Source organism: Dermacentor albipictus, chromosome 1 (genome assembly GCF_038994185.2).
Source record: "Dermacentor albipictus isolate Rhodes 1998 colony chromosome 1, USDA_Dalb.pri_finalv2, whole genome shotgun sequence".
Lineage (NCBI taxonomy): Eukaryota > Metazoa > Arthropoda > Arachnida > Ixodida > Ixodidae > Dermacentor > Dermacentor albipictus.
The window spans coordinates 494,247,724-494,273,536 of NC_091821.1; the positions used below are offsets into that span (position 1 = coordinate 494,247,724).

At 45.9% G+C, this 25,813-nt stretch overlaps 1 protein-coding gene and 1 long non-coding RNA gene across 3 annotated transcripts; one reads left to right on the forward strand and one right to left on the reverse strand.

Annotated features, from left to right (window-relative positions):
- Nucleotides 1-2,698: 2,698 nt before the first annotated feature.
- On the reverse strand, nucleotides 2,699-17,183 carry LOC135913257 (SRA stem-loop-interacting RNA-binding protein, mitochondrial-like). Its single transcript, XM_065445859.2, has 4 exons — nucleotides 17,043-17,183; nucleotides 11,667-11,725; nucleotides 8,184-8,291; nucleotides 2,699-2,795 (listed from the first exon to the last, which is right to left on the reverse strand). The coding sequence occupies exons 1-4, from the start codon at nucleotides 17,101-17,103 to the stop codon at nucleotides 2,766-2,768; spliced, it is 258 nt and encodes an 85-aa protein (XP_065301931.1). The 5' UTR covers nucleotides 17,104-17,183; the 3' UTR covers nucleotides 2,699-2,765.
- Nucleotides 17,184-17,426: 243 nt separating this feature from the next.
- On the forward strand, nucleotides 17,427-25,812 carry LOC135913271 (uncharacterized). Of its 2 annotated transcripts, none has more exons than XR_010567942.2 (3): nucleotides 17,427-18,654; nucleotides 18,786-19,081; nucleotides 25,700-25,812. It is a non-coding gene; the product is annotated as an uncharacterized lncRNA (long non-coding RNA). The 2 variants fall into 2 exon arrangements; XR_011511579.1 differs by having other exon boundaries at nucleotides 17,428-18,654; nucleotides 18,869-19,081.
- The last annotated feature ends 1 nt before the right edge of the window (nucleotide 25,813 follows it).

A 25,813-nucleotide genomic window follows, 5' to 3' on the forward strand; every position in this document is an offset into this window, starting at 1 on the left:
GTTACGTGCCCTCTGTATCGCGATCTGATAGTATGCTTACCAGTGCAACCCACGTCATTATTTGTACTAGGCACGAGACATGCCCTTTCCCTTTAATTTTCCCTCTTTTCTCTTGGTGTGGCTTTATAAGCCAACGCAATAAAGGGCGCAAGAGGTTTTTCACTCTTAGCCTGGTCAATGTTTCACACGCGTCCATAACGCACAGAATTTACATGTTGTCAGAAGCGGCCACCCGGAGCAACACCTTCCAGCAGGAGCAGGACCTCGGGTGCACCCAGGAACAGACATGAATGTGCTGAAGCCATCAGGACCACTACTCACGACAGGTGATAAGGGCAAGAATTGGCAATGATTTAAGCTGGAGCTCTACTTCACAGTAACAAAGCCGCATGACAAGCCCCTAGTGAGGCAGTGAAGACAGCGGTGCTATTGAGCTTAGCAGGGCAGGACGCATTAGAAGTTTTCAATAACTTCTCCTTCAGCAAAGGTGAAATCAGAGAAGACTATGAGACCATCATTCTCGAGTTTGACACATGCTGGGCTGCTCAAACAGACAAAGTCTACGAGTGATATCTGTTCGAGAAGAGGATGCAGACAGTGGGGGAGAGTTTTGAACAGTTTGCACGGGACGCGAGTATGCAAGCCCGATTGTGCAATTTCGGAGATTTAACAGACTCCATGATCCATGATCAAATTGTAATTGGCATTAGGAATGGCAGCCTGCGGGCCAAAATCCTGCAAGACAACGAACTCGCGCTGGCCAAATCAGAGAAAATATGCAAAGCATCAGAAGCAGCTGCCTTACAATGCGAAGCATGCACAGATAGATCCTGTCAATGTCGCTTGGATCTCAACCAAGCATCCAAAACCTTCGAATGGTCATGTTCTGGCAGAGAACACAGGCCATGTGACCGCCCAGCTTATGGCAAAACTTGCAGAATCTGTAAAGCAAGGAATCACTTTGCCGTTTGCTGCAGAAGAGCGGTGTACGTAGATGAGCTCCAGGATGACGGCGATGACGACGACTTTGCAATTTTAGATGTGTATATCGGCAGCATACGGAATGAACGAGATTGGATGGTGATAGCGAGCCTTGGCTGCAATAAAGTCAAATTCAAAGTCAACACAGGATCTCAAGCTAACCTTGCACTGTAGTCAGTCTAGAGGAAGCTTCAACCAATGCACAGCAACACCACTTTGTGGTCATACGATGGGGCCGTCATCAGCCTAGAAGCAGTCATCTGTGACAGATGCCAGCATTTGGAGTTGTTTATAAGCAAGTGCAATAAAGGCCATAAGCAGTTTTTCACCCTTCACCATGTAACCCTGGTCAATTCCTCGCAATTGCCCTTAATGCACAGAACTTTAAACCCTCTAGGGAGCATTCTGGGGTAAGAATTTTTCGAATTGGTTCATTAATAGCCGTGATAGAAATATTTCAGGGCCGCGACCCATGATTTCAGAAGGTGAGCGCCACTGCCGAGAAAGACACTCTCTCCACTTGCCCCGTCAAGCCTATGCAAGCGAAATTCCTTCCCTGCATTGCTTTCTCCCATATCGGAGCTCGACGATCGCGTGACGCATACATCACGGGCCCCACCTTCATTTTTTTTCTCTTGCTTTATTGCTGTGTGGTGCACTTCTGCTGATGGCCTCGTGCGCGAGCTGTTGTGTTTGTCTCCTTTTGCGCAGCGCTCGATTTTGCTCGCTGTGCATGAGAACACCTTACTAGTGGTAAAAATTAGTGCTACGTGAATACTGAGGCAGACACAAGCGGATCGCAGAGCATGATCGCATGCTGGAACATGACCGAAAATGACATACTTTTGTTGTCTGCGCGCACGACTGCATGATGTGGGAACAAGCAGACAAAATGGTGGTACCTCTCTTTTGTTGCGGTGCAAAATAAAACAAGAACACACAGAGATTCGGTTTGTCTGCTTTATTATTTCTCTAAATTTAATCCGTCTATTGAAGCAACAGATTACACAAATACCAGATGTTGCCTTGAATAATTCTCGAAGTTATCACTATGAGCGACGTCACAGCAGTGCATTGTATGCAGGCACACTCAAGTGACATACGTTGACTCTCCGGCTGGGAGCGCTACGCCTGTGAGGGGAAGGGCAAACAGCGTTCGGTCTGAAATTTCGGCTCTCTCCGTGGCGCGTAGTGATGTAATACTTAGCAGACGCAATCGTTAGCGCGCATTGTATGCACGGTGCTTCTCAGCTCAAGATGGCCAGACCTGGTGAGGGGCCCTTTAAAGAAGGTGCTCGCCCATTGTGTGCCACCGATTCTTTTGTGAAGCTTCCATTCTCCCGGCATTACGCAGAGGGCGACCTGAGGCAGATGGCAGAGAAGCCTTTTTCTGGTGCTCTCTTCTGATTGGTTGACATGACCTGCAGCTTTCAGTGCACCGCACAGAGTTGGTGAGGAGAGAGGGCCCATGGGAAGGGTAGCGAAGAAGAGCAGGAAGCTGTAGTGGCTGTTCGTCAAAACGTCTGTAACTTAGCTACTATGGCACCATTTTGAAAACTTTGTGTAGTTTTACGTTCATTGTTTCAAGACTGGCACACAGTCGCCACCATATAGCAATACTTCGAGCTCAAAATTCTTTAAGGGCACATTAAGACAACTGGCCAGCACAAATTTAAACAGCATACTGCACAGTGGTGGCAACACGTCTAAGATGTGATGAGAGACAATCAGAATGAGTTTATTTCAGTCAACGTATCTACATGGAAGCTTCTCTGATGCGACGCCTATGGGCTTGTTGCAGGACGAACTGATAACTGTAAGTACAAAAGAAAAACCATTTTTGAAAGTTGTCAAGCGGAAAGAAGCATAATTCAAAAACAAGGAACATAAAAATAACAATAGCTGCACATGGTGCAAATGCTACAAACTGGGTTAATGATGCAAGGAAACACATTACATAAGCGCATTGATGATAACAATAACATTGTCACATAGAAAATTTTGACACTCATTGGAAATGCAGTTTGTATTTGCTGAAAATGACTGTTGTCATACTAACACCATACCATCATACAGTCATCGTAATAACAAATACTGGGCTTCTTAATTTCCCTTTTCGTTCAGTCATCACGTAAAAAATTTAGGAGACTTCTCAAGTTCGGTTTTCTTTTAGTGAATATGGGTCTTGATGGATGAGTCACAGAAGCAAGTAACATTCAATTAAATAATTGTGTAAAATGAAGCCAGACATCCTTATGATTAGCAGAATTATTCTGAAATACCATCAGCAACTAATTTTGTTTGTGACTTCCCTGCCACTGTGTTCACTGTGGCTGCCAATGTTCGGGCCCAGTTTAACAGATTCTTCTTTTTCAACATAATTTAATGGTGCCATAGCTTTGAGGAAAGTGTCGCTCATCCATGTTGCTGCTTCGACTGCTTGACGTGGGTGACTGGCAATGCTTACTAGTTCACAGCTGAGTTTCCACACTGCCAAGTGGCCCAATCCAAGGGCAAATTTTTCTGGTACAGCAGCGCTTCCTTCCAGGCCACATAACAAACAGTTTTGGTGGGGCCTGATTAGAGCTGCACAATAATTCCTGACGGCAGTCTCAATTTTAAATATTTATAGACAGTAGTTCTGCATTCCCAAAAGCTGTGGCAATCGCTTCATCTGGCAGTGGAAGGCGCCAACTCACTGATTTGACACACTTGGCTCCCAAGCTCCTGAGGTTTTCACCAATCGTTACACACTGGTCAGAATCGTAACAAAGTGCAACTCACAAATTTTTAATCACTAATGAGCAACGCTAAAATGGGCCCGAAACGTTTGGGATATCTCGAGCTTTTTGGCTCAAGATACCCTGAAATGTAGCCACTTTGTGTATCCTGAAAAACTGTTTGGGACAGCAATTTTGGGCTTTCGCAATGACACCGCCCTACATAGGGCGGATGTTCTGTGATATACGAGCAGAGAGGTGACTTTCAACACTTTTCTTTCCATGCTAAAATAATGCAGCCTAGCTTTTATTTCATTTCGTTTGTTTATTTTGCTGTAGCATGGGACGAAGTGAATCAGCGCCAGTCCTCTTTCACGGTCAAGTGTTTGATGGTCAATGGCAGTACGCCTACATTCGTAGCAGTGTAAGCGTGCACTTTTAACCAGACAGCAGTACTGCCGCATGCACGTAAAGTTCACTGGCTTGGTGGTGCATCAAGGAAACAGCAGACAAAAGCTGTCAGGAAAAGCATACCAAACTTTCCCCTGTGGTAGGCTGTGCAGTTTATCCAGAAGAATTCAAAATTTCGTGGATTATAATTTGCCCGTGACTAGTGCAAACTGCCTGCTTTGTTGAAGAAGGCGTATCAAGTAAAATAATTTAAAGCTGTTCCTCAAACCTTTCCGCAGATCAAAATTTGCATGGTTGACATTGGTCAACCATGCATCCCTAAAATTGATAGTGTAAGCAGGAAGCACAGATGCAATAAAAAACAAGCTTTTCTATGCCTTTCATATTTATAAAATAGGCAAAATCATGTTATAGTCTACAATGGAAAATAAGGTTATGTTAGTGTTAATTACACATAGTGTACCAATTACGGTACACCAACTATGCGCTTCAGGAAACGTACCTATAGAGTAAATGTCTGTCAAGTTGACCATGGCGGGAAATAAAACCGGCTTACTTATATAACATGGAATTAAAAGAAGCTTTAAACTTCTAGTTCAAATAAGCCAGTACTTAGTTGTACCCAAACTGGAGTGTATACTAGGCTGCCTGGGTAAGCACCCCTGTTGCATGCATTACTTAAATCTTTAATGCTATCCAACGTCTTTCACTCAAGAACTAGCCAAACAACAAATTATTTTGCCCTGATGTCTGTTTGGCGAAAACCTGGAGAGTAACAAAGAGTGACATGGTAGCAGCTTTGTAAATTTGTGCAATGCGACCTATGGAATTTAAGAAGACTAGACAGTTTTATATCAGTGGATGGCAAATGGCTTGTATTCTGCTAACATACTTGCGCCACTTGGATCCCGGCAAGAACCAAGCAGGGTTTTTTATTTGGTTCTCACGTACACAAACTGCTTGCGTCCCCTCATCTGAAACTCTCCACTAACCTTACAACAATAGCTGTTAAAAGTGCTTGTCAGGGTGACAGATTGATCAAGCAGGCACACAACTGTAGAATGGAAAGGAGGCTGGTCAAAATTCAGGGCAGCAAGAAGCAGTTGCTCTAACCTGCATTACGCATTCTAGTACCGGCAGCTAGATTGGGCTAAAGATGGCAGCACCGCCGCCGCGTTAGTGTGAATGGGTGGTGGGTGACGCGCAATCAAATGTATGCGGCGGCGCTTTGCTGCAAGTGATTAGAGCAGATTTTTTGGTAAAGAAATGTACTGTCTGCAGTGAACTGATAATATATATTGCTCTCCGTTGCCACATTTTTGCACAAAATGCACTGAACGTTCCTACCGTACGTGAAAGGTGAACAAAACGCAGTTGCCGTTCTTGTATATCCGCGGCACTTTTTGCCAGTGTAGGGCTTGCGTTCGCCCTATTCTGTTGGTGTTGCGGTTGTGAAACTCGACTTTTTGCTATTCTTGAACAGGTTATATAAAATGCCTGTATTACTGTACAATGAAGTTAAATCAGCTAGTTACTATGACTACTTCACCGCTTGTCCACATACATAACCACCTTTTACCTATTTTTTGCTTCTCTGTCAAATACAAGACAAGTAAAATAAGGTAGACCAGTATGATTGACAGAACAGTGGCAGGATCGCCATGCTACTTCACACACATTACTTTTTTTTGTAACAGTAAGAACATAGTAGTTTAGCACAATGATGTTTTAGCACAAGTGCTTGAGAATAACGCAAATAATTTTCAATTACTTTTAAGAGCCAACCTTATTACATAGTTTTCTTTATTTGTGAAAATAATGTGGCCACTACCTTCTTTAAAGCTAACAACACCATGCTAAAGAGCACATTATATAAGTTGCCAGCAACTTAGTTTTACGACATCCTATGTCTAACGACTGTAATGTTACACATGATACTCTAGTAATACTATAGTTCCGCTTTTCTTTTGTAGCAGATAATCAAAGTAACGAAGCTAGAAAATTCACTTACGAGGCAAAATTATTTTTGCATAGTGGGATATCCCCATAATAGAAGGCCACCTCAGGAACAGCTAAGGATGTTCACGTAACCACAATAGTCATGCAATTGTACACTTAAGATCAATTGTATCCAGCGAAAATATGAGCGCTAGAGATTTTCTTTCCTACAGCCGAGTGATCTCACGCCAACTCGTTCATCACGAAGAGTGTGGAATGTTCAACAAATCACCACAGGGAAACGCTAAAGTGCTGCGTTCTGGTAACACTGCCACCACTCTATTTGTGAAAAACAATGCCAAGTGTTCCTGTACAGAGCTTTAGTCACAATGCAGCAATAACGTTTTAATGATTATGATGAATGAGGGGGCTCGACAATCGCACATCGCAGGCCCGACATGTGCTTTCACTGATTTTATTGCAGCGCAATGACTACAATTACAATGCAAAGCGAGATGAGTCTCTACATTGTGAAAAAAAAAAATGCATACCACCATTTACGCCTGTGCTACAACCACACAACAAACAGACATTACAGATATGTGCAACGTATGCACACGTGTAAGCAAGAAGCAGCTAGCAGATGATGCTACGCACCATCCACACGATTGTGGTTCAGCCAGTGATCGCCAGGCGGCTCCGCTCAATCTAGCGGCCAATAGTATGCAATGTGGCTTGCTTCATTTGTGTCGCATAGTCACCGAGTTCTAAGCCTGACATAGAAATGACAGCTGCGTGAACAAGGACATGTTTTTATTCTTCAACCTAAACTACCAAAACAAAAGCACTTATGACATTGCTTTCAAAGCTCTTTGATTTCAACCCTCAAAGAAAAGAGAAAAACATTTTTTTTTTCACTCGTACAAATAACTATCCATGGCTTCCTTGAGTTCACTATCATTGTGAATTCAGTCTTGATAGCAGCTTCTTGAAGAGTGTACAAGCCAGATAATGTCATTGAGTTTGCAAAGTCTGGAAAAACGCCAAGTGATTTCCAACCTCGAACCCTCATATCGTATAGCGGATTGAGCAACGTTAGAGGCGTGGGCAGGGCCAATGTCGCACAGGAGCAAAACTTTGTTGCTCAATGTTTTATTAGAGCTTTTAAGTTTTCAGTAATGGTTTCACAGAAGAGACGAGACACATGGGCATAATAAGCACCTATATTGTGGCAGTTTAGTGTGGTAGGTGATCGATTGGAACATAATCTTCATGCCTCCAAAGTTGTCGCCATGACCATTTCTGCAGAGGCTCTCTTGGATTTTTCCAGGCCATGCTCATTTTTGTTTGCCCTTGGGCTTTCAGTGAAAGAAGAGCCATGTTTCATCCCCAGCCACTAGGCCACTTGTAAAAGCTGCCCTCATCATCGTGGCTATCAATTCAGTGCAGACATTCCACTCGTCTTTGGTCGATCTGAGGCGGCAACATTCTGCGCACCCAGTGTGGGGAGGTCTTTGACTGGCGCAGGTGGGCCCAAACTTTGCAGCAGCTTGTGCTGACCATAACATGGCTATCGGTCACGACTACTTCTGCATTCAAGCACATTCCTTCAGTGATTATGTACTTTCGCTGGATGACTGGTCCATAGGTTGTCCTCCTAAAACTGAACCATGTGTAAATAAAACTGCTTACACATTTATAAGTGTATATGACAGCGCTATAGGCAACTGTATGCTCATAAATATTTGCTTGCACTGGTCCGTCCATCATTAATTCAATTGTGGCACAAAGCTTAACGCTGTCCTTTGATTTACACCATTGCCAACTAGCGGTCATTAATTACAGCTCAGGACGTTAATGCAAAATAGATTTAACACTGCAATAGCTCTAGCCTAGTTCATAATAATTTATCTTGGAACTTACTGAACACCTGCCAGCCAATGTCATGCAACTAGAGAAAATGCCAAAGTAACAGTCCACTATTCTTTCACTCTGCAGAGAAAGCCTAAGCCTGGAACTATCATGCCAGCTGGTCCACAAGTTCCAAGCATTTCCATAAATGCACAAACATTTGGGACGCAGACAGAAAGCAACAGAATGCCTCTCCCTGTGTGTCCAAAAAGAAAACCTCACCGTGGAACCTTCAAGGACATGCTGTTGCTGCTTGGTGGCGCCGATAAAGCCGTCACGATTGCCAAATGTAATGAAGCCAAAGCCTTTGGACATGCCCGTCTTCTTGTCCTGTGGGAGACGATAGAGAGTTTTAGGTGAGTGTCTATGGTCAACTCCACCTAGAGAACACGGCCGCTCAAGTCAACAGTGAAAGGCTGCCTCTGCTTCACTACGCTGCCGACCGAGCGGCGCATTCACTTGGCTTCTTTGCCTTCTTGCAGTCAAGCTGACTGCATGCCACTCGCGTCGCTCGAAGATGCGCCCATGAAAAATGCAAAATCAGTTCACTTCTCTGCAGTGCCTCAGCAAGTGAAATGTAAGCACAGCAAACCATAAGTGACATTTAGCCAAAGCTGTTTAATGGAACATTCGCAAAAATATTCTGCACAGGCACGACAAAAATATTTTCCAACTAATATACTACCACCCACAGACTAGTAAACTAAAGCATTGTCACCATTTAACGGCTTTGCCTTTGCACTAATGCCAACACCCTATGCTCTGAGAGGGTTCAGCGTTAGTTAATGGCTATTGAATGGCAACAGTACATTCCCTCTTCATGGATTGGTGTGAGGGAACTGTGATGACATCAAATTTTCCAAGTAATCCTGTAGAAGGCTGTTGGAAAGCCTTCGTGCTCGCACTTCCTCATTCGGGGAGGACCGCACTTACAGGGAGAAATGCAGCCTGTGGACAGGAGTTCTTGGTTGGAAGACAGCCTTGTAGGGCAGCCGGCATACAGGTTCTCACAAATGGTCCTTTTGTACCAAAATAAACTTCAAGTTTAGCTTGACTCCGGGCCACTATCAGGTGCACTGCTTTGTACAGCAGCTATAGAGCTAGGAACAATGGGTGGTTAAACCATGGCCATGCTGTGAGTGTGCAGTAGGCCAAGCCTCACTAATAACGTGACTTCCATTCTCATTAAAAAAAAAATGCTGCAGGGGACAAATACGAGGTTAGAAAACGCCAGGATCCTGGCTTACAGAGCATAAAGATGCACTTTGCTAAAGGGAAACTGAACACCAATATTAAGTTTAATAATTACGCATACCTACCAACTCTCTCAAATCTTTCATAATGTTTATGAATTTGGGGTCATTTAACGATTTTACAATTATTGTGTCAAGTTTTACGAAAAAGTAATCTTATTTTCAAAAATATTTCGCTCGTCAATCCCCGTATCTTCTGTTGCAGCAAATCTTGTGATGGAGAAAAGGTGAAAGAGTACTTGCTGCATGAAAGTTTATATAAACAAGTTCCTGAAATGTCACTATGATCTAAATACGATTTGTTGTCGGTATTTGCTGTTCAATGTTTGCTGGCGCTCGATGTACTGTGTTTAACATTAAATCCTCATTATTGAAGTATGTATGTATCCCTGAAAAAACTTGTGCTCAGGGCAAGCTTAAAAAAAAGAAATCATGCTATCTGCTCCCCCCCCCCCCCCCCCGGCAGGGCTTTATGAATTGTAAACTTCTCAGGTAGGCAGGTATGCATTACATCCCAACATGATCATATGGCATAATTTTCATACAACACATTTGTTTTACGTAATTTGATTAAAAACAATGTGCCACAGCCACTGAATTTTTGTTGTCTGAAGGAATAAGAATTACTTTATGCAAATAATATGGCACAATATGTGTAATGTTTGCATGGTAGTCGTTTAGTAGCACAGGAAAAAAATGGGAGCAGAACCAGGAAGTAACTGGTAGTTAATGGGTTCGGCTGTGTAAGTAAATTATGCGTCTACAATAACTAGCAGGCCTCACCACTAGAGGAAGCTCAGTAAGCACAAAAATACACAAAGACAAAATAACAGCGCGCCGGCGTGCTATCATGTCATGGATTTCATCAGGGTCTGTGTGTGTCTAATTTATTGTTTACTGGTATAACAAAACATTAACATTTAAGGAAATGAAAGGCTCAACCTAGAAAGTATAGAGATTCCTGCACCACAAGAGTCCAAAAGGCTCAAAATTCTTTGAAATGCATAACATCACATAGAAGTATTCACATTAAGGTTCTGATGCAAAAAAAAAAAATTGTAAAGGAGAGTTTTGCCATCATTTCTCCAACTCCAGTCAACTAGCTGATGGGGAGACGAGGGGGGGCGGGGGGGAGGCTGGGCAGTGACATACCGTTAGTGCCAGTTGGAACAAGGTACAAAGTTCTTTTTTTTTTTTTGCTCCTACCATCATGTTGCAATCTACAACAAAAGGTGTAGTAATTGCCTGGCTAAAATGGCTGCCAATATAAAGATCTTTTTTTAATGCGAGGGTTAATGCCTCAGGGCATACAGAGGTATGGGATGCGGGCAAATAAGGATGATCAAATGAATGAACAAAGATTTGCGGATCTAATAACCATGTGAATGGTTAGGACTTACAACAGAACGAGAAACACGACAAGAACGAAACCACCTTTATGCTCATGACAATGCAACAGAAGACAAACTATGAGAATGTGCAGCCTCACTGGTAAGGCACGCTACAAGACAAAAATCTGGTCTATTGATTATATAGTAAAAGAAAAGCAAAAGTTGGTATAATTCCCAGTCTTGACTGGGCCAAGTCGGGACTGTCCCACTAAATTGTGGAGTGTTGGCAAGCTTAACTGCGGCGAGCGACCAAAACTATGAATCTGCAGAAAAAGTGGCATGGTGGCCCCACAATGCTACTGACCACTGAAAAAGACAAAAGGAAACAGAACCTACACGTCTGGCAATTAATGCATCACCAGGAACACTAGTACTATATACAAGTTCACTGAAATGCAAGCAGCAGAGTGCATGGTTTTTGTGCAGCCTAACGTAAAGCAAAGGATGCGAAGATGTACAGCCAACTCCGATGTGTGACAAACACCGCATGTGACACATCAGAGTTCGTTGAACAATGCTGCATCCTTTTCTTTTTACTAGGTCACGCAAAAACTGTGCACTCCACTGTTCACAATTTTACTGTTATGTACACCAACCACTACACTACCATCTGAGGCTATCTCTGCAAAAAAGATTTCAACATAAATGAGTACCCTAAATTGAAAAGAAAGGGGGTTGGCGGATGTGCATTCGCCGCCAAGGTTTGTGAGTGGTGGCGCTGGCTAACTCTCCCAGTGTTATACTAGGAAACACAAATACCCAAGAAAGTGGATTGGGAAACGGCACCGCAGTATCTCAATTGGTAGAGCATTGCACGCATAATGCAAAGGTTGTGGGATCGTTCCCCACCTGCAGCAAGTTGTTTTTCATTCACTTTCATTTCCATTAATGCATCGTTTCTTTATTTCATTTATTAAGCGCAAGTAATTTCCCCTATGTTGTTCTTGGTGTCAGTGTTTGCTGGCTTCTTATGATACCCTAAATTAACTAATACGTAATCAAGGCATGCCTGGTATTAGGTATATCGCAGTGCAATAGCTAGCGAAGGTGGTTATACTTACAAAAATGACGTTTGAAGAGGCCACATAGCCAAACTGTGAGAAGTGTTCACGTAGCTCCTCTGCAAATGCGAGAAACATGGGCATCAGGAGAGAACAGAAGCCAGGGAAAAACATTATGCCAGAAGCCTGTGCAGCAGAAGCGAAATGGTCATCGAAGCTTGGGGCACACGCATTTCTGTTAATGTTTCGAGTCACACTACATCATGAGAACAGTCTGTAGTACATAAAAAAATAATCAAAAGTAATCACTGTGAATTAGTATAAACACTAAATGCGGTCACTTCACAGTATTCTGCTGCTAGAAGCAAGGGGTATTGAGTTTCACAGTGCAAGCTGCATAGTATGTACCGGCAGTCAGCTGGCACTGTGTATGCATCCACTACACTCAAGCCATTAAAGTTAACAACCTTTGAGTGCTTGCCTTTCTGTTCTTTAATGCATTATCAGTGTTATAGCATTCCTGATAGGAAAGTAGCGAGTGCAGAGCTTTTTTTAAGGAAGAAAATGCAGGCAAGACAGGTAACAATTACATAATTGTGGGACAAAGATGTGCCCCAGAGGGTGCAAACTGTTTCTGGAAAGGTGTTTCGTGCAGGTGCGCTTTTAGAAGAACCATGGCATTTTCGTCACGCTGCCTCCACTGCAGAAATGTGTGTCGACAAAACACATAAAACAGAGCTACCATTGACATTCCCTGTCTCATTTTTCTATCCATGTACTTGCTCCATACTCTCTCGTGATTGTGTCCTGTGACCCTGGACTATGTACGTCCTTCTTTGAATAAGACTCCTTCCAAATCAGACTCGGGAGTCCGTCTTGAGCACAGATCACTGATGCATGAACAATTCAGTCTATATAGAGATTGGTCTATGCAAATTATTATTGCCTTGTTCACTGTGGCACTGGTTGGAACCCTGTTGCAGAATATTTGTGTGAATTATTCATCTTTCATAATTTGCATTAACTAGTGTACAGTGTACTAGTGTACACCTCAGTGTTCGCATGTCAGTGTGACGTGACAGATTTCAAAGTATCTTCTTGTATTTGGGCACTTGTGGATCAGCAAAAGTTCTTGAAACTATAAACTTCACTCTTTGGCTCACTTGGAACACACCGCAGCTCATCTTAAAGATTAAAAAATTTGCGCAGAAACAGCTGACGTAAGCAAACTGCCTGAACTAACAAACAAGCGTACAAAAGAGCCTGCAAGAGGGAGAGCTAGCAAGAAAGAAAATAAACAAACATTTTCCCTGCAGAGTCCGACCACCGACCGACCTACTACTAACCACCGACCAACTATGAAAATGGCTGAAAAAGCCAGCCAAAGAAAGCTGTTCGCTTAAAAATTAACAATGCCTCAGCAGACCCGGAGCCACTGTGGGAATTTCAAGGCAGTGTTACTGCATGTCTTGCATTTGTGCATCTTTTGAGGCTTACCAAGCACTCTTAATTAAATTGTGCAGTTTGACATGCCAAAACATGATTATGCGGCACATCATACTTGGGAATTTTCAGCACAGGGGGTTCCTTAATGTGCACCCAATGCTCAATAAACAAGCGTTTTTGCATTCTGCCCACCTCGCAATGTGCCCATCGCAACTGGGACTAAACCTACGACCTCAGCATTCGAACAACATAGTCAATGGGTTACCGCGGTGAGTACGCAGTAATCTTTTCATGGTAAAAGTGGCTTTTTTGGTGTTGTAGAAGTGTGGTTTACTAATACAGCCCATATAGTTTTGATCTTTAGTGTCGCTTTAATGCTTTTATGGGGCAGTGGCCCTGTTTATGAATAAGTTGTTCACCTATGCAAGTCACTCATGTGTTGAGTTGGTGAAGGAAAAAAAATGTTTCGGCAGTTCTGTGCATCAAGATGATACACCAGAAGAACATGGTGTTGACCTAGTTGGGTGTTTCCTTCAGGGCAAGTAGTTACTGCTGAGAGACAAAACCTGTGCCAACATCATTTTTCAGTGTTTCACCTTTTTTAGCTGTAACAATGTCCTTTATGATAAAAGTTAAGTTTTGTCTGTGTAGTGAGACTGGAAGTTTTGCGAAGACTGGCAAAACAAAAAATAAGTTTTTATGATGCTGAAGTGGACACAAGAAAATAATAAAAAAAAAGTTGTCATAATTGAAAAATGCTTGGGCATGAAATACTGGGAGTTTAAACATCGAAATTCACAAAATTGTAAATGCTGCAGGTGTGGCCTGTCACTTCACTAGCACAATAGCACTGATGGAAGTTTTGGCAAAGCACAAATAACATCATGTACGTGCCTTAGTAAAGAGTGAAAAATCATTGGAGATTCACTTAATTGCGCTTTCACATGCATTGTACTTTACAGCACTGATAACATTTACTTCAGTGTTGGCTGAGAGGAGTGTGAAATAGAAAATGAAAAGGACAAAGTGCAGCTTGCACTTGTCAAACAAAGTAATTAAAAAATTGCTTTGCGACTTGCCATAAGTTTAGCATTTGATCCTTGTGGTGTACCTTCATTACATTTCCTTTACTGGGAAACAATGTGACTTTACAAATTTGTCAGCAGCAAACAAAACCCGTGTAGATAGAGTCAACATTCATTTTTCATCAGGTTTGTCTCCAATCCTCTTTTGTTTTTCTGCCTTTGAGGAATACAGAAAAAGGGGAAGATAGTGGTCAAGGTTGACAAAAAATGACGGGGATACAACCAACATATCTGGTGCTTGGGGATTATGGGAAGGATATACATCTTGGGCTGTTCAGGCACCAGAACAATGTGACAAGCACATTGAGTACGAGTCTTCTAAGACACCTTTTTCTACGGGCACACTGCATATGTCAATTTGTGTCTAAACCAATATCTGTTGTTTTGAAATTTTCCACACTTTTCTGTTTTGAAAAGACCTTGATAGGCAAGTTGCTGGCATCTGTTTTTCATGCTTGAAAACACTCTTGCCTATTCAGCAGAGAGGCTGATAACCGTGCCACTTGTTCACAAACAAACCATGTAGTGCAGCCGCTGGCCGTGAAAGTTGCCAATTAAGGAGGCCCTTTTCAGATTATCAGGGATTGCCTTTATGAGTACGGGATGTGCCTTTGGGACTGTGTCGGCATTGCCTGTGATGGAGCTGCTGTAATGGTTGGTGAACACAACAGTGTCTGGTCACGGATCAAGGAAGAGTCGCCTAATTGCATCCTGAACAAGTGTGTGTGCCATTCGTTGGCCCTCTGCGTGCAAAAGGCTTTTGAAACCTTGCCTTCTAGTCTAGGCTGACTCCTAACTGAAATTCCAGCATGGTTTTCAAACAGTACACTCTGACACCATGCTTACAGGGAACTTTTTGAGAGCATGAAAGAACGAGAAGTCAAAGCACAAAGTGACAAGAAGTCTTGCCACATTGCATTTTTGAAGCTATCTGGCACACGATCGCTAATTCAAGGGCATGTACCAAGAGATTTATCGAACATTGAAATGAGCTGAAGGCTTACATTACGTTAACCAGCAAGAAGGTACTCAAGAAGTAAGGTACAAAGCTTGATTGATCCATGACATGCTTCATGATGATGCGAACTACATTTACGTCATATTTTTATCTCCCATTGTCCAAGAACCTGAAAAGGTCAATGCCGTTTTCCAGTCAGTGAACATTGATCCAGACAAGATGTACAAAGAGCTTGATCTGCTTCACCGAACACTGAAGTCAAGAATTTTTAACAAGGAAGGGTACAGACTTTCTTTGGGAATGACAGACTTTGGATCTCAGTTTGTCAGTGAACTCCTTCACTGCAAGCACCAGGAGTCCAACCTCAACGAAGCTGCTGTGCAAGGGGTGAAGTAACGCTGCCAAGGTTTTCTCAGTGACTTGCTGAAGGAAGTGAAAAAGCGTCTTCCCTCCAATCAAGCCATGAGTGGACTTCACCCTTCACAAGTCGTGTCTCAAACTGCACGACTTTCTGTTTTGCAATTTCCCCTTCAACATCTGATTGAAAAAAAACCTGGACATTATCGAAATGCAATACAGAATAATTGTTATGCATCTCTGAAGTGAGGAGGTCGTCTTCGACGGGAAACTTCCTGAGGATTCTGCAATATTCTGGGCTGGAATTTTCAAGTTTAAAACTACCATGGGGGAAAAGCCCTACCAGGAAATTGCATTGTATGCATTGGCATGTCTTTCATGCCCAGTGTTGAATGCAGTGGTGGAGAGTGTCTTCAGTCAGGTGACGTGTGTGAAGACGAAGTACAGGAACAACATGTCGCTGAAAACTTTGTATTCCATTGTACGAATTCGCACAATGTTGGCCTCCGAAGAGGGGCGTTGCGTGAAGTTCACTATCACAGACAATATGCTAGGCAGGTTTTGTTCAGACATCTACGACGCTCCAAGTGATGAAGAAAGGCTCCTCATCATGATTTTATATCAATAATAAAATGAGCGCATGACGAATGTTAATTCTTGGTCATTTTTGTGCTTTTCAAGGCAATTTTAGTTTCCGGTGAAATCTGGGGAAATTTTAGCGCGTTTCTGGTGTCGTGCCAACTTTACAATCTGGCAACGCTGTTCTGCACTTACACGAGCAGGTTTAAGCCAGCTCTTTGCACCAAGAAAAAAATCACCCTCGCCTTTCACTTTCTGATCACGATGCATGCATAGAAAATATGATGCACGTGCGGGTAAAAACAGAAAGAGAGAGAGAGACGAAAGGCACATTGAACAGAGACCTAACTGCAGAAATCGAGATATGATACCTTTAAAATTAAATTATGGGGTTTTACGTGCCAAAACCACGTACGGTATGTTTGTGAGGCACGCGGTAGTGGAGGAGTCCGGAAATTTGGACCACATGGGTCATTTAACGTGTGCCTAAATCTAAATACACTGGTGCTTTCGCATCACGCGCCCATCGAAATGCGGCCGCCGTGGCAGGGATTCGATTCTGCGGCCTCGTGCTCAGCAGCCCAACACCATAGCCACTAAACAGCCACGGCGGGTCAAGATTTGATGCATGCAGATGAGTGAAAACACGGGTCAGAGCGTGCATAACGCATTTAACCAGGGCCTACTGTAAAGGTCTCAAAGTTATATATAACAATCGCCAGTACCGAGACAAGCACAAAAGTGGAAACTAATCGTTAAACGATTAAACACAAGGTCAGTTGTGTGTCGTGTCTGTAGAATAGCATAGGTGCCTTCCAGATTTCGGGGTGATGAAACCTATGCTGCAAATTCGTACGGACTACCTATTAATTCTAGCAAAGCTCTTGAGAAGAAAGTCTAGAGACATGTCGGCTGCTGCAGAACAGCACGTGCTTGCAGAGAAAGCTCGTAGTGCCGCGCCAAAAGCCGGTGATCAGTACAGGGATTTTACCGAATGCCCAGACTACTTACTTTTGCCGACTGTCCACGGTAAATTGGCTACGAACACTCGCAGTGCGCTTCGCGAAGCCATGGTCCGGCAAACACTCACTGATCCCTGGTCCCACCTTCAAAACCGAAACCCACAAAAGAATTTTCACTCACACCACGAACGTGGGAAGGAAACAAACGTAGTGGGTGGATAACGCCCGTAGCGGCGCGTAGCGGAGGGTAGTGGTCGAATCATGGGTGGAATTGTAGCCTTGTAACTGATGTAAAACGGTCGAACGCGGTGCTGTAAAACAGAAGAAAGTGTCTGCGTTCACCCGGTGAACGCAGCGCAAGCGTTAGGTTCACCCAAACGTCACGTCCGGGACGCCACATCCGGTCTTTGTTTTTTTCACATCCGTGATGTCACATTCGGCCTTTTTGGCGGCATAATATGGAATATGGCAGGCTCGGAGTGCACGAAGCGGTGGATCGCTTATTTTTCGGGCTTTTGCTTCTCGTAAGTATACTTCGTCTTTGCGTTTGATGTGCATCTACTACGCGTAGCTAATCTTTCGACTGCATGATGCCATATATAGGTGTTCTGTGATGATACTTTATAGCCAGGTTCCTCACGAGCTTTTGTGATGCATTGCAGGGACCGCCACACCGGCCAGCCAGTGCTACAGTGTCCTAATGCAGAGAACGTATATTACACGGAACTGCGCTCCTTCAGAGTTATTTAGAGTCTTTGTCAGAAGCACGTAACAGTAACATTACTTGGTTACGGTGCTGCTACATGGCAGAATATTTGAATGGCAGATGTCCCGAGTGCGGCATGTAAGTACGTACGTACGCGCGCTTGTTTAGCCTAAATAAGAGTTTCTATTGTTCCCCAATGGAAATGCACATTCCTGATGCACGGTTCAGATCTGCCGGCTAAGGGCGGTAGTGAATAAAGTCACCAAATTGCGGCCTTCGTTGCGGTCTCGCATTGCGGCCTCATTGCACGGTCGGGAAAAATTGCTTTAGAACCAAAATTTCGCTGCGCTGTCAGTAGCCATTCACTGATAAGCTTTCTCCGCAGCGTAATGCTCAGTGCAGGTGTGATGGGGGTTGTGTGTGCGGTCGGTATGTGACCGATATTCCTGAACGCAGTGTCATTCAGCGATGTGCACAGCTGTGGCTGATTGTAGAATGTGGGCTGTGACAGGAGTGATGGGGACCATGCTCCTGTCTCGGCCAAGGTTGCAGCGATTTCAGAGCTGCAGGGAGCGCCCAGGCAGAACCTAATCTCGGCCCTATGCTGCAGCTCCAGCTTCTTGAGACGGGCACGTGGTAGTGCCACGAGTGGGAGGACGTACCGCAGGCGTGAGGTGGCTACTGCATGGTACAGCCGCAGAGCCCACCTAGTGGTGCAGCTCTGTCCTCGGGCAACAAGCTGGGAGACTGCCTTGTGGACCCGGAGGACCTGGACATGCAGGGTCTTGACAGCAGGCAGCCAGGTCAGCCGGTGATGAACGTGTAGCCCCGGGTACGTCACTGCCAGGCTTCAAGGTCGCCTTCCAGTTGCAGCTGTGCAGCGGGCGATTGCTCTTGGGTGGAGCAGCATGGCCTCGGTCTTCCTTGCCGAGATGGCAAGGCCAATGCAGCTCAGGTAAGCAGCGGCGGTGTCGAGGGCTCTTTGCAGAGCCGAGCGCGCACTGCTGTGGCTGTGTGGTGGATTTCGCACACATAGGGCGATGTGGTCCGCGTTGATGGAGGTATTCACGTGGTTGTGGGGGTCAGTCTGCAGGACAGCAGGCAGTCGGGCCAGGTTGAACAGGAAAGGGCTCACCACTGATCCTTGTGGGACGCCCTCTACCAAATAGGTCCAGGGCCTGCTGAACGACTGGATAGGGCTGGCCGTCAAAGGCCCCCTTCATGCCGATAAGCACCAGGAGCACGGCGTCACCGCAGGCCTTGGCCTCTTCCAGCGTGGAGACCACGTCCACGATGGAGTCCGCACTGCATCAGCTCCGCCGGAACCCTATCTGCTCATCGGCCAGAAAGCAATGGCCTCCATCAGCTTGCAAGCAGCAGAGGTGAGTGAGACTGGCCGATAGGAGCTCACGTTTTTCAGCCGGCCTTCAGGATGGGGGCCACGTAGGCTGTGCGCCATGACTCCGGCACCTGCCCTGACTGCCAGATGTTTAAGCAGTCAAGCAGGTGCAGCTGCTCGCTGGTGGCCAGGTTGCGAAGCATTTGGGTTCCTGGTGCACTGGGCTCCTGGTGCACTGCGATGCTTGGAGCTCGTGCAGCGTCAGCGGGTCCTGGTAGATAGCCATAACCTGGCTCGATGTCCACCCTGGGTGGTGAGAGAGAAGGGAAGACAGAAAGGCAGGGAGGTTAACCAGGCTGAGTCCAGTTTGCTACCCTGCACGTGGGGAGGGGAATGGGGAGTGAAAGAGGAAGAGAGAGAACTTAAGTGTAGGATGTCTATAGTCGGGCACTCAAGTCTGTTGCCCTCAGGTAGCGAAAAAGTGCTCGGACTGCTTTCTGGGCCAATGAACTGTGAGGCCAGGCTCCCAAGACTGGATGACAGGCCATTTACGGAAGCGAAGACCCTGTGTGGTGGTTGTGCAGGCAGCTAGGCAGGCTGACGGAAGGCTGCCCTACCTTCAGGATGGCTGCAGTGCGTGGTACAGCCGGCGCAAACTGGTTGGCGAGGAGCTCCGCAAGGGCCTCTTCGCTGATGCACAGCGTGATGGCCACGGTGAGGACAGGTTGTAGGCTTCCTCTCCTGCTGGTGAGGGATTTGAGCAGTCTCCAAGCCAGGGGTCCCCTGGACCTGCCCTCGATGGCAGAGCAGAGGCGTCTGCAGCGGGCATCTGCACGTCTGTACTCGGTCCAATGTTCTGCCTTGCCCGTCCGGATTGCTCCACGCTCCATACGGCGCCTGGAGGCACGAATGTTGAGCAGGTGGAGGTCCGGAGCGGGGGTATCTGGTTGGGTAGAGCACTGAACGGTGGCAGCCTGAGCACAATCCACGATGGCGCTCAGGAAGTCACGGCCATCGTCCAACTTGCTGCAGTGCTTCCGGAACAGGGACCAGTCTGTGACGTAAGTTCTTGACCTAGGCCTTCTCCCAGACCTGGGGCTGATGCAATAGGGAAGTTGTCAGACCCCCATTTGTCCGAAGTTGTGGCCCAGGAGTAGGAGCACTGCTCAGTGTTGAGGGAGAGGTCAATGGCCGTGCGAGCTCTGCGGTAGACGTAGGTGGGCTCCCTGGTGTTCCAAGGTCAGCAGGCCAGCTCAGCTGATGGCATCTGTGAGGCCTTTGCCTCAGCGGGTGCAGCTGCGGCTTCCCCAATCCGTGTGGTGTGCGTTGAAGTCACTGCACAGGACTGCATGCCCACCAAGGCGAACAGCCAGCTGGATGAGGCTGGAGGGATCCCACGGCTTTCCTGGACGGATGCAGATGCTCGCCACAGCCGTGTCCTGGCTGCCAAGGCGTACCACAACGGCGCATGACTCCAAGGGGCCACCGGCGATGTCAGCAACAGGTAGAACAGCACGCGCCAGGGTGCTGCGGACATAGATTGCCGTGCGTGGCTTTCCTGGCTTATGGGCTCAATCTAGGCAGGGTGCCGCAGTGCAACTGCGTGTGGCACAGGTGGTGGCACCCGAGTAGACGGGAAGCCGTAGGTTCTCGGCAACGGCATATGTCTCTAGCAGTGCGAGTACCGTATAGTGCGGAATATAGGTTGAGGTTTTTTCCCAAAAATATTACTAAGGCTACGTTCACACTTGGGAAACCGCAAGCGGACGGAAAAGCCAAAGCAGCCGGATAATCTTTTTCGCGCATCTACAAAACGTTCACATTTGTTTCGCCACTGCAGCGGAAACCACGTCCGCTTTCGCCCACATTTATCTAGTTTGCGTACGTTTGTCCGCCTGGTGGCACTGTTCATCACACTATTTCAAGACATACGTTCATTCATTGACCCATCAGTTACTAAAAACTACCATTTCACGCAACTGCACGTGTCGTTTTTAACTTTCGTCTACCATGGAAGATAAAGAAGACATAGTTTCGATAGCTTTAGCTAGTTGCTTTTCCTAAAAATAGACCATGAGCAACGGAAAACGTTAAATTTTACGACCGGATGTTTACATGCGATTGCAGCTTCCGGTAAAGCGGAACGTCTTTCCGCTTCGCCTGGGCGGAAAAATCGGTCCGAGACCGATTTTTTCGCCGCCTGGTTTTCCGCCCGTTTCTCCGCCTAGGCGGGCGGATTTTGTCAAGTTTTTTCCGCTTCCGCCTGCTCCAAGACCAAGTGTGAACGCAGCCTAAAAGTTCACCCCTTGACTTACATACCGGCCCTTGGCACAGCATGAATAGTCGTCTTGCAGCATGTAGGAGCGCAGACCTTTCGGCATCCGCATTGTTATCGCCCCCTTGGTGACCGACGCGGCCCAACTCGCGGGCGCTGCGCGGTTCTTTATTCTGACGAAGTTCTTTATTCTATGGCGCAGTGCACCCGGAGCTCAAAGACAGGGTGGCGGATTTTGTCCGCGAGCATCGTGCCAGATCTTTGCCAGTCACAGCAGAACTCATCTGCATCAAAGCTATTGAGATCGCCCGAGAATCCGGACTGCCCAAGGAACAATTCAAGGGCTCCATTTATTGGGTTCGTCGCTTCATGCAACGCAAGGGATTCGCACTTCGACAGCGCAAATCAATCTGGCAGAAGCAGCCAGAGGCATACGAGGACAAGTTGGTCGAATTCCAGCGCTATGTTATCCGTCTCCGGCAGCAGCATGGCTACATGTTGGTACAGATCGGCAACGCTGATGAAATGCCGGTGTGGTTCGACATGCCGTCGCTCACCACAGTGTGCGAACGCGGCACAAAAGAAGTCGAGCTTCTTTCTACGGGGAACGAGCATTCACGGTGATGCTCGCGTGTACTGCAGATGGCAGAAAGCTGCCCCCATACATAATATTCAAGAGGAAGACGCTGCCGAAAGAGGCTTTCCCACGGGATGTTGTTCGCGTGAATGAAAAGGGCTATATGGACGAGGCCCTCATGCTCAATTGGATTAAGACCGTCTGGAATCGGCAACCAGGGGCACTCTTGCACTGTCCGAGCATGCTCGTCTTGGATGCCTTTCGCGGGCACTTGACCGCAGGATTGAAGCTGGCACTCCGCGACGGGAGGATGGAACTCGCCGTCATTCCGGGAGGCATAAGATAATGTTGTGTAGAAAGAAATCGGCGCCTTCAGCAGCAGTCCAGGATGGTAGAGATGCCGTCTCCGCATAGCGTGTTGGATGGTCTATGGCCGTTGCAATCCAACGATTTCCATGTGAGGTCATGGGAAGAGGACCGTACAAGTCTATTCCAACTGCTTCAAAAGGCGAAGCGGGACAAGGCAGAGGTTGTAAAGAGCCAGAAGGAGCTGTTGGGTTTGCTTTGACAATGAACGCAGGGTGCAACATACTTCGCAACGGCTGAAGATGGGCCAGGAGCAGCAACTTCATATTCTGTTGTAAGTCTTGTGGTAGCCTAGATGACCAGTCGTCGCATGATCGTGAAAGGCTTCAAGCACCTCACATTGCAGAGAACATGGTATGACCGGGACCCATTTGTTGCCATCGATGTGATAAATGTTGCGATGTAAAACCCCATTGTGCAGCTTGAATTGATTAAGTTGTCGACGAAGTCAGGCGTTTGGAGGTGATGAAGAATCTTCCATGCGTTGGAGAATAGTTCAGCAGTATGGGTCGATGCGTTAGTGGGACACAAGGACAGATGGGCTGTTGTGTCTTAGCCATTCGAGGGCTACAATGGGTAAAGCCGATGAAGAGGACTCAGGACGCACACAATCACGGAGAGGTTATGGTGAATCGTCATGATTCAGCAGAGGGTAGCAAGAGAGAGCATTGGTGTCTTGATGCTTCTTTGCAGCCCTGTAGATGACATTGAAATCGTACTCCTGTAGGTTAAGCACACAGCAACCCAGGTGACCTGATAAATTCTTTAGCGATGAAAGCCAGCACAGTGTGTTATGGTCGGTAACGACTGTGAAATGGCGGCCATGAAGACATGGGTGAAATTTTTGCACGGCCCAACAGCGAAGCACTCCTGCTTGGTTATGGTGTAGTAATTTTCTGCACTGGTTAGTGCACGACTAGCCTAAGCAATTACTCGTTCGCGGATTGTGTTGTCGCATTGTAGTAGAATGGCACCGAGACTGACTGCTAGCGTCGGTGTGAAAGATGGTGGGCGCGGTTGGATCAAAGTGGCGCAGTACTGGGTCTGACGTCAGGGCATGTTGCAAAAGCAGGAAAGCATGTTCACATTCGTCGGACGAAACAAAGGGTGCATTACTGGGGAGGAGCTGATGGAGCGGGGACGTAAGTGTAGCGAAGTTGCATATGAAGTGCCGGAAGAAGCAAGTCCAAGAAAACTGTGCATGTCTTTTTGACGCAGTGGACACAAAATTCGAGGATGGCAGTAAGCTTCTCGGGGTCCGGACGAATACCTTCTTTGCAGACTATGTGCCCCAGAACTTTGATGGCCTCGCTGGCCAAACTGCATTTGTGTGTGTGTGTGTGTGTGTGTGTGTGTGTGTGTGTGTGTGTGTGTGTGTGTGTGTGTGTGTGTGTGTGTGTGTGTGTGTGTGTGTGTGTGCGCGCACACGCGCGTGTGCGTGTGTTGAGCTGCAAACCAGCATTTGCAAGACAGGCAAGGACTTCATCAAGATGTTGCAAATGTTGTGAGAACATGGTTGAAAACACAATGTCGTCGAGATAGCACAGACAGGTTTTCCATTTCAAGCCACACAAGACTTATCGATCATGCGTTCGAATGTGGCAGGCACATTGCAGAGTCCAAAACTCATCGCACTGAACTCGTAGAGCCCATCAGGGGTAGCAAATGTCGTTTTTGCTTTGTCGGATTTGGACATCGGTATTTGCCAGTAGCCTGGTCTAAAGTCAAGGCTAGAAAAATACTCAGCACCGTGGAGTGAATCTAGTGCATCATCCATCCGTGACACGGGGTGAACATCTTTGCGCACGATTTTGTTCAGCGCACGGTAACAGACGCAAGAACACACTGAGCTGTCTTCGTGACAATTGCAACGACATGAGTGTCAACAGCTCAAGTGACAGTTGATCCACGAGGCAACAGTTGGGGTTCGATTTGGTTTATTGCAGTAAGCAATGCAGACCCCTCAGAGAAGCGAATAAGGCCAGGGGTAATCAGAATTGCTCGAGATAGGGTATGGTCATAGGGTAGAATGAATACGCCGCCATCCACAATGTTACAGGAGTTGACACCTATAATCTTTTCTCTAGGTGGCCAAAGAACATAATCGGAAGAGGTGACGAGACGAATGCATTCTTCGTGGTTAGGAAGAGAATTGCCAGTGGCATCATCCAGTTGTGTGAGGCGCTGACGACAAGAGATAGAAGCAAACGCCAAAGATAAGAAGTCCCACCCCAAGATGAGTTCATAGTTCACTCACGAAATACGGCAAAAACAATGTGGTGAAGAATTTAGTCTATGGACACACAAACAGGACACGGTGCGATTGGACGAATAATAACCTTGGCCGCTGCACAAAGAGAAAGGCCGGAGTAAGGCAATTCTTGTGTTTTATAGAGTCCCAAACAGTCACATGGCAATAATCGCCAAGCGTCTTGTAACATGGAGCCACCTCAGAATTGCGCCAAACAAAGATGATGGATGCAGCCAGTCTTGCCAGATAACTACATTTTGACTATTCTGTATTGTTTGCATTTTTTGTGTAAAAGGAATTGTCGCAGAGAGTTTTATCTTCAGTGGCCTTCAGTTGACGTCATCTGCTACAACTAGCACATAAGTTAACTCCATAGCACCACTAGGATGGAGACATTGTGTCGTGGGGTGCTTCCTTAAAAGTGGACAAGAAGATTCTAAAGGAAAAGTGTGAGATGGTCACAGTAATAACCAAGGCATTTGGCATGGGAATGACCCAGCTATGAAAGTATTATCAGATGTGGACAAGCATATAATACTAAATGGCGCCTTGCACGAGTCCCAAGTGTCAAATGTAATGAGTATTGTGCATTGAAAGGGCCAAAAATGTTTTGTACATGCAAGGGAACACTATGGGCATTTGATAACAGTTGCTTAGATGTACTACATTAACAGGAACCAAGCGAACTCCCTTAGACATAAGCATGCAGCAAATTCAAGGACTAGATGAAGCTTCAAAGAAGTAACTGCATTTCATGTAGGATAGGTGTGAATGACCTTTGTGCATGAGATCAGTGACAAAAACACTAAATGAATGCAGTACAGTGTCTGTATCATATCTTGTGCAGACCAAACTAGCCTGGAGTTTCAGCGTTCCTTGTCAGTTCATTTAAATAGGCACTACATTGTTCAAAGTGCAATATTGTTCTACAAAACATAATATGCAAGATGTAGCATGCTAACCCTCGTGGCTCAACTACTGAACCGAAACCTCAATGAGCAGTGAAGCTTCCTTGTAATTTTCATCGTAACCATACTTTCGCTCTTGAAAGTGAACCTCTTTAGTGAATTTGCTTGTGTATTAATTTTTCTTTAGGCAAGTATTTTTTATACATGTTAAAGTCTCAATCCTGCTTTTTCTTTCCGGGGCTAAAACAAAATGCCTCTTATTTCAATTTGATCTTTTGACCTAGGAAGCCATCATCTGGTGCTGTGTACAGCAAGCACATGCTTCGGACAAGGAGGGAGCCAGCACCATATCTACATCAGCAAGAACCTCGGTGCTCAAAATAAACATTTTCTGTGCA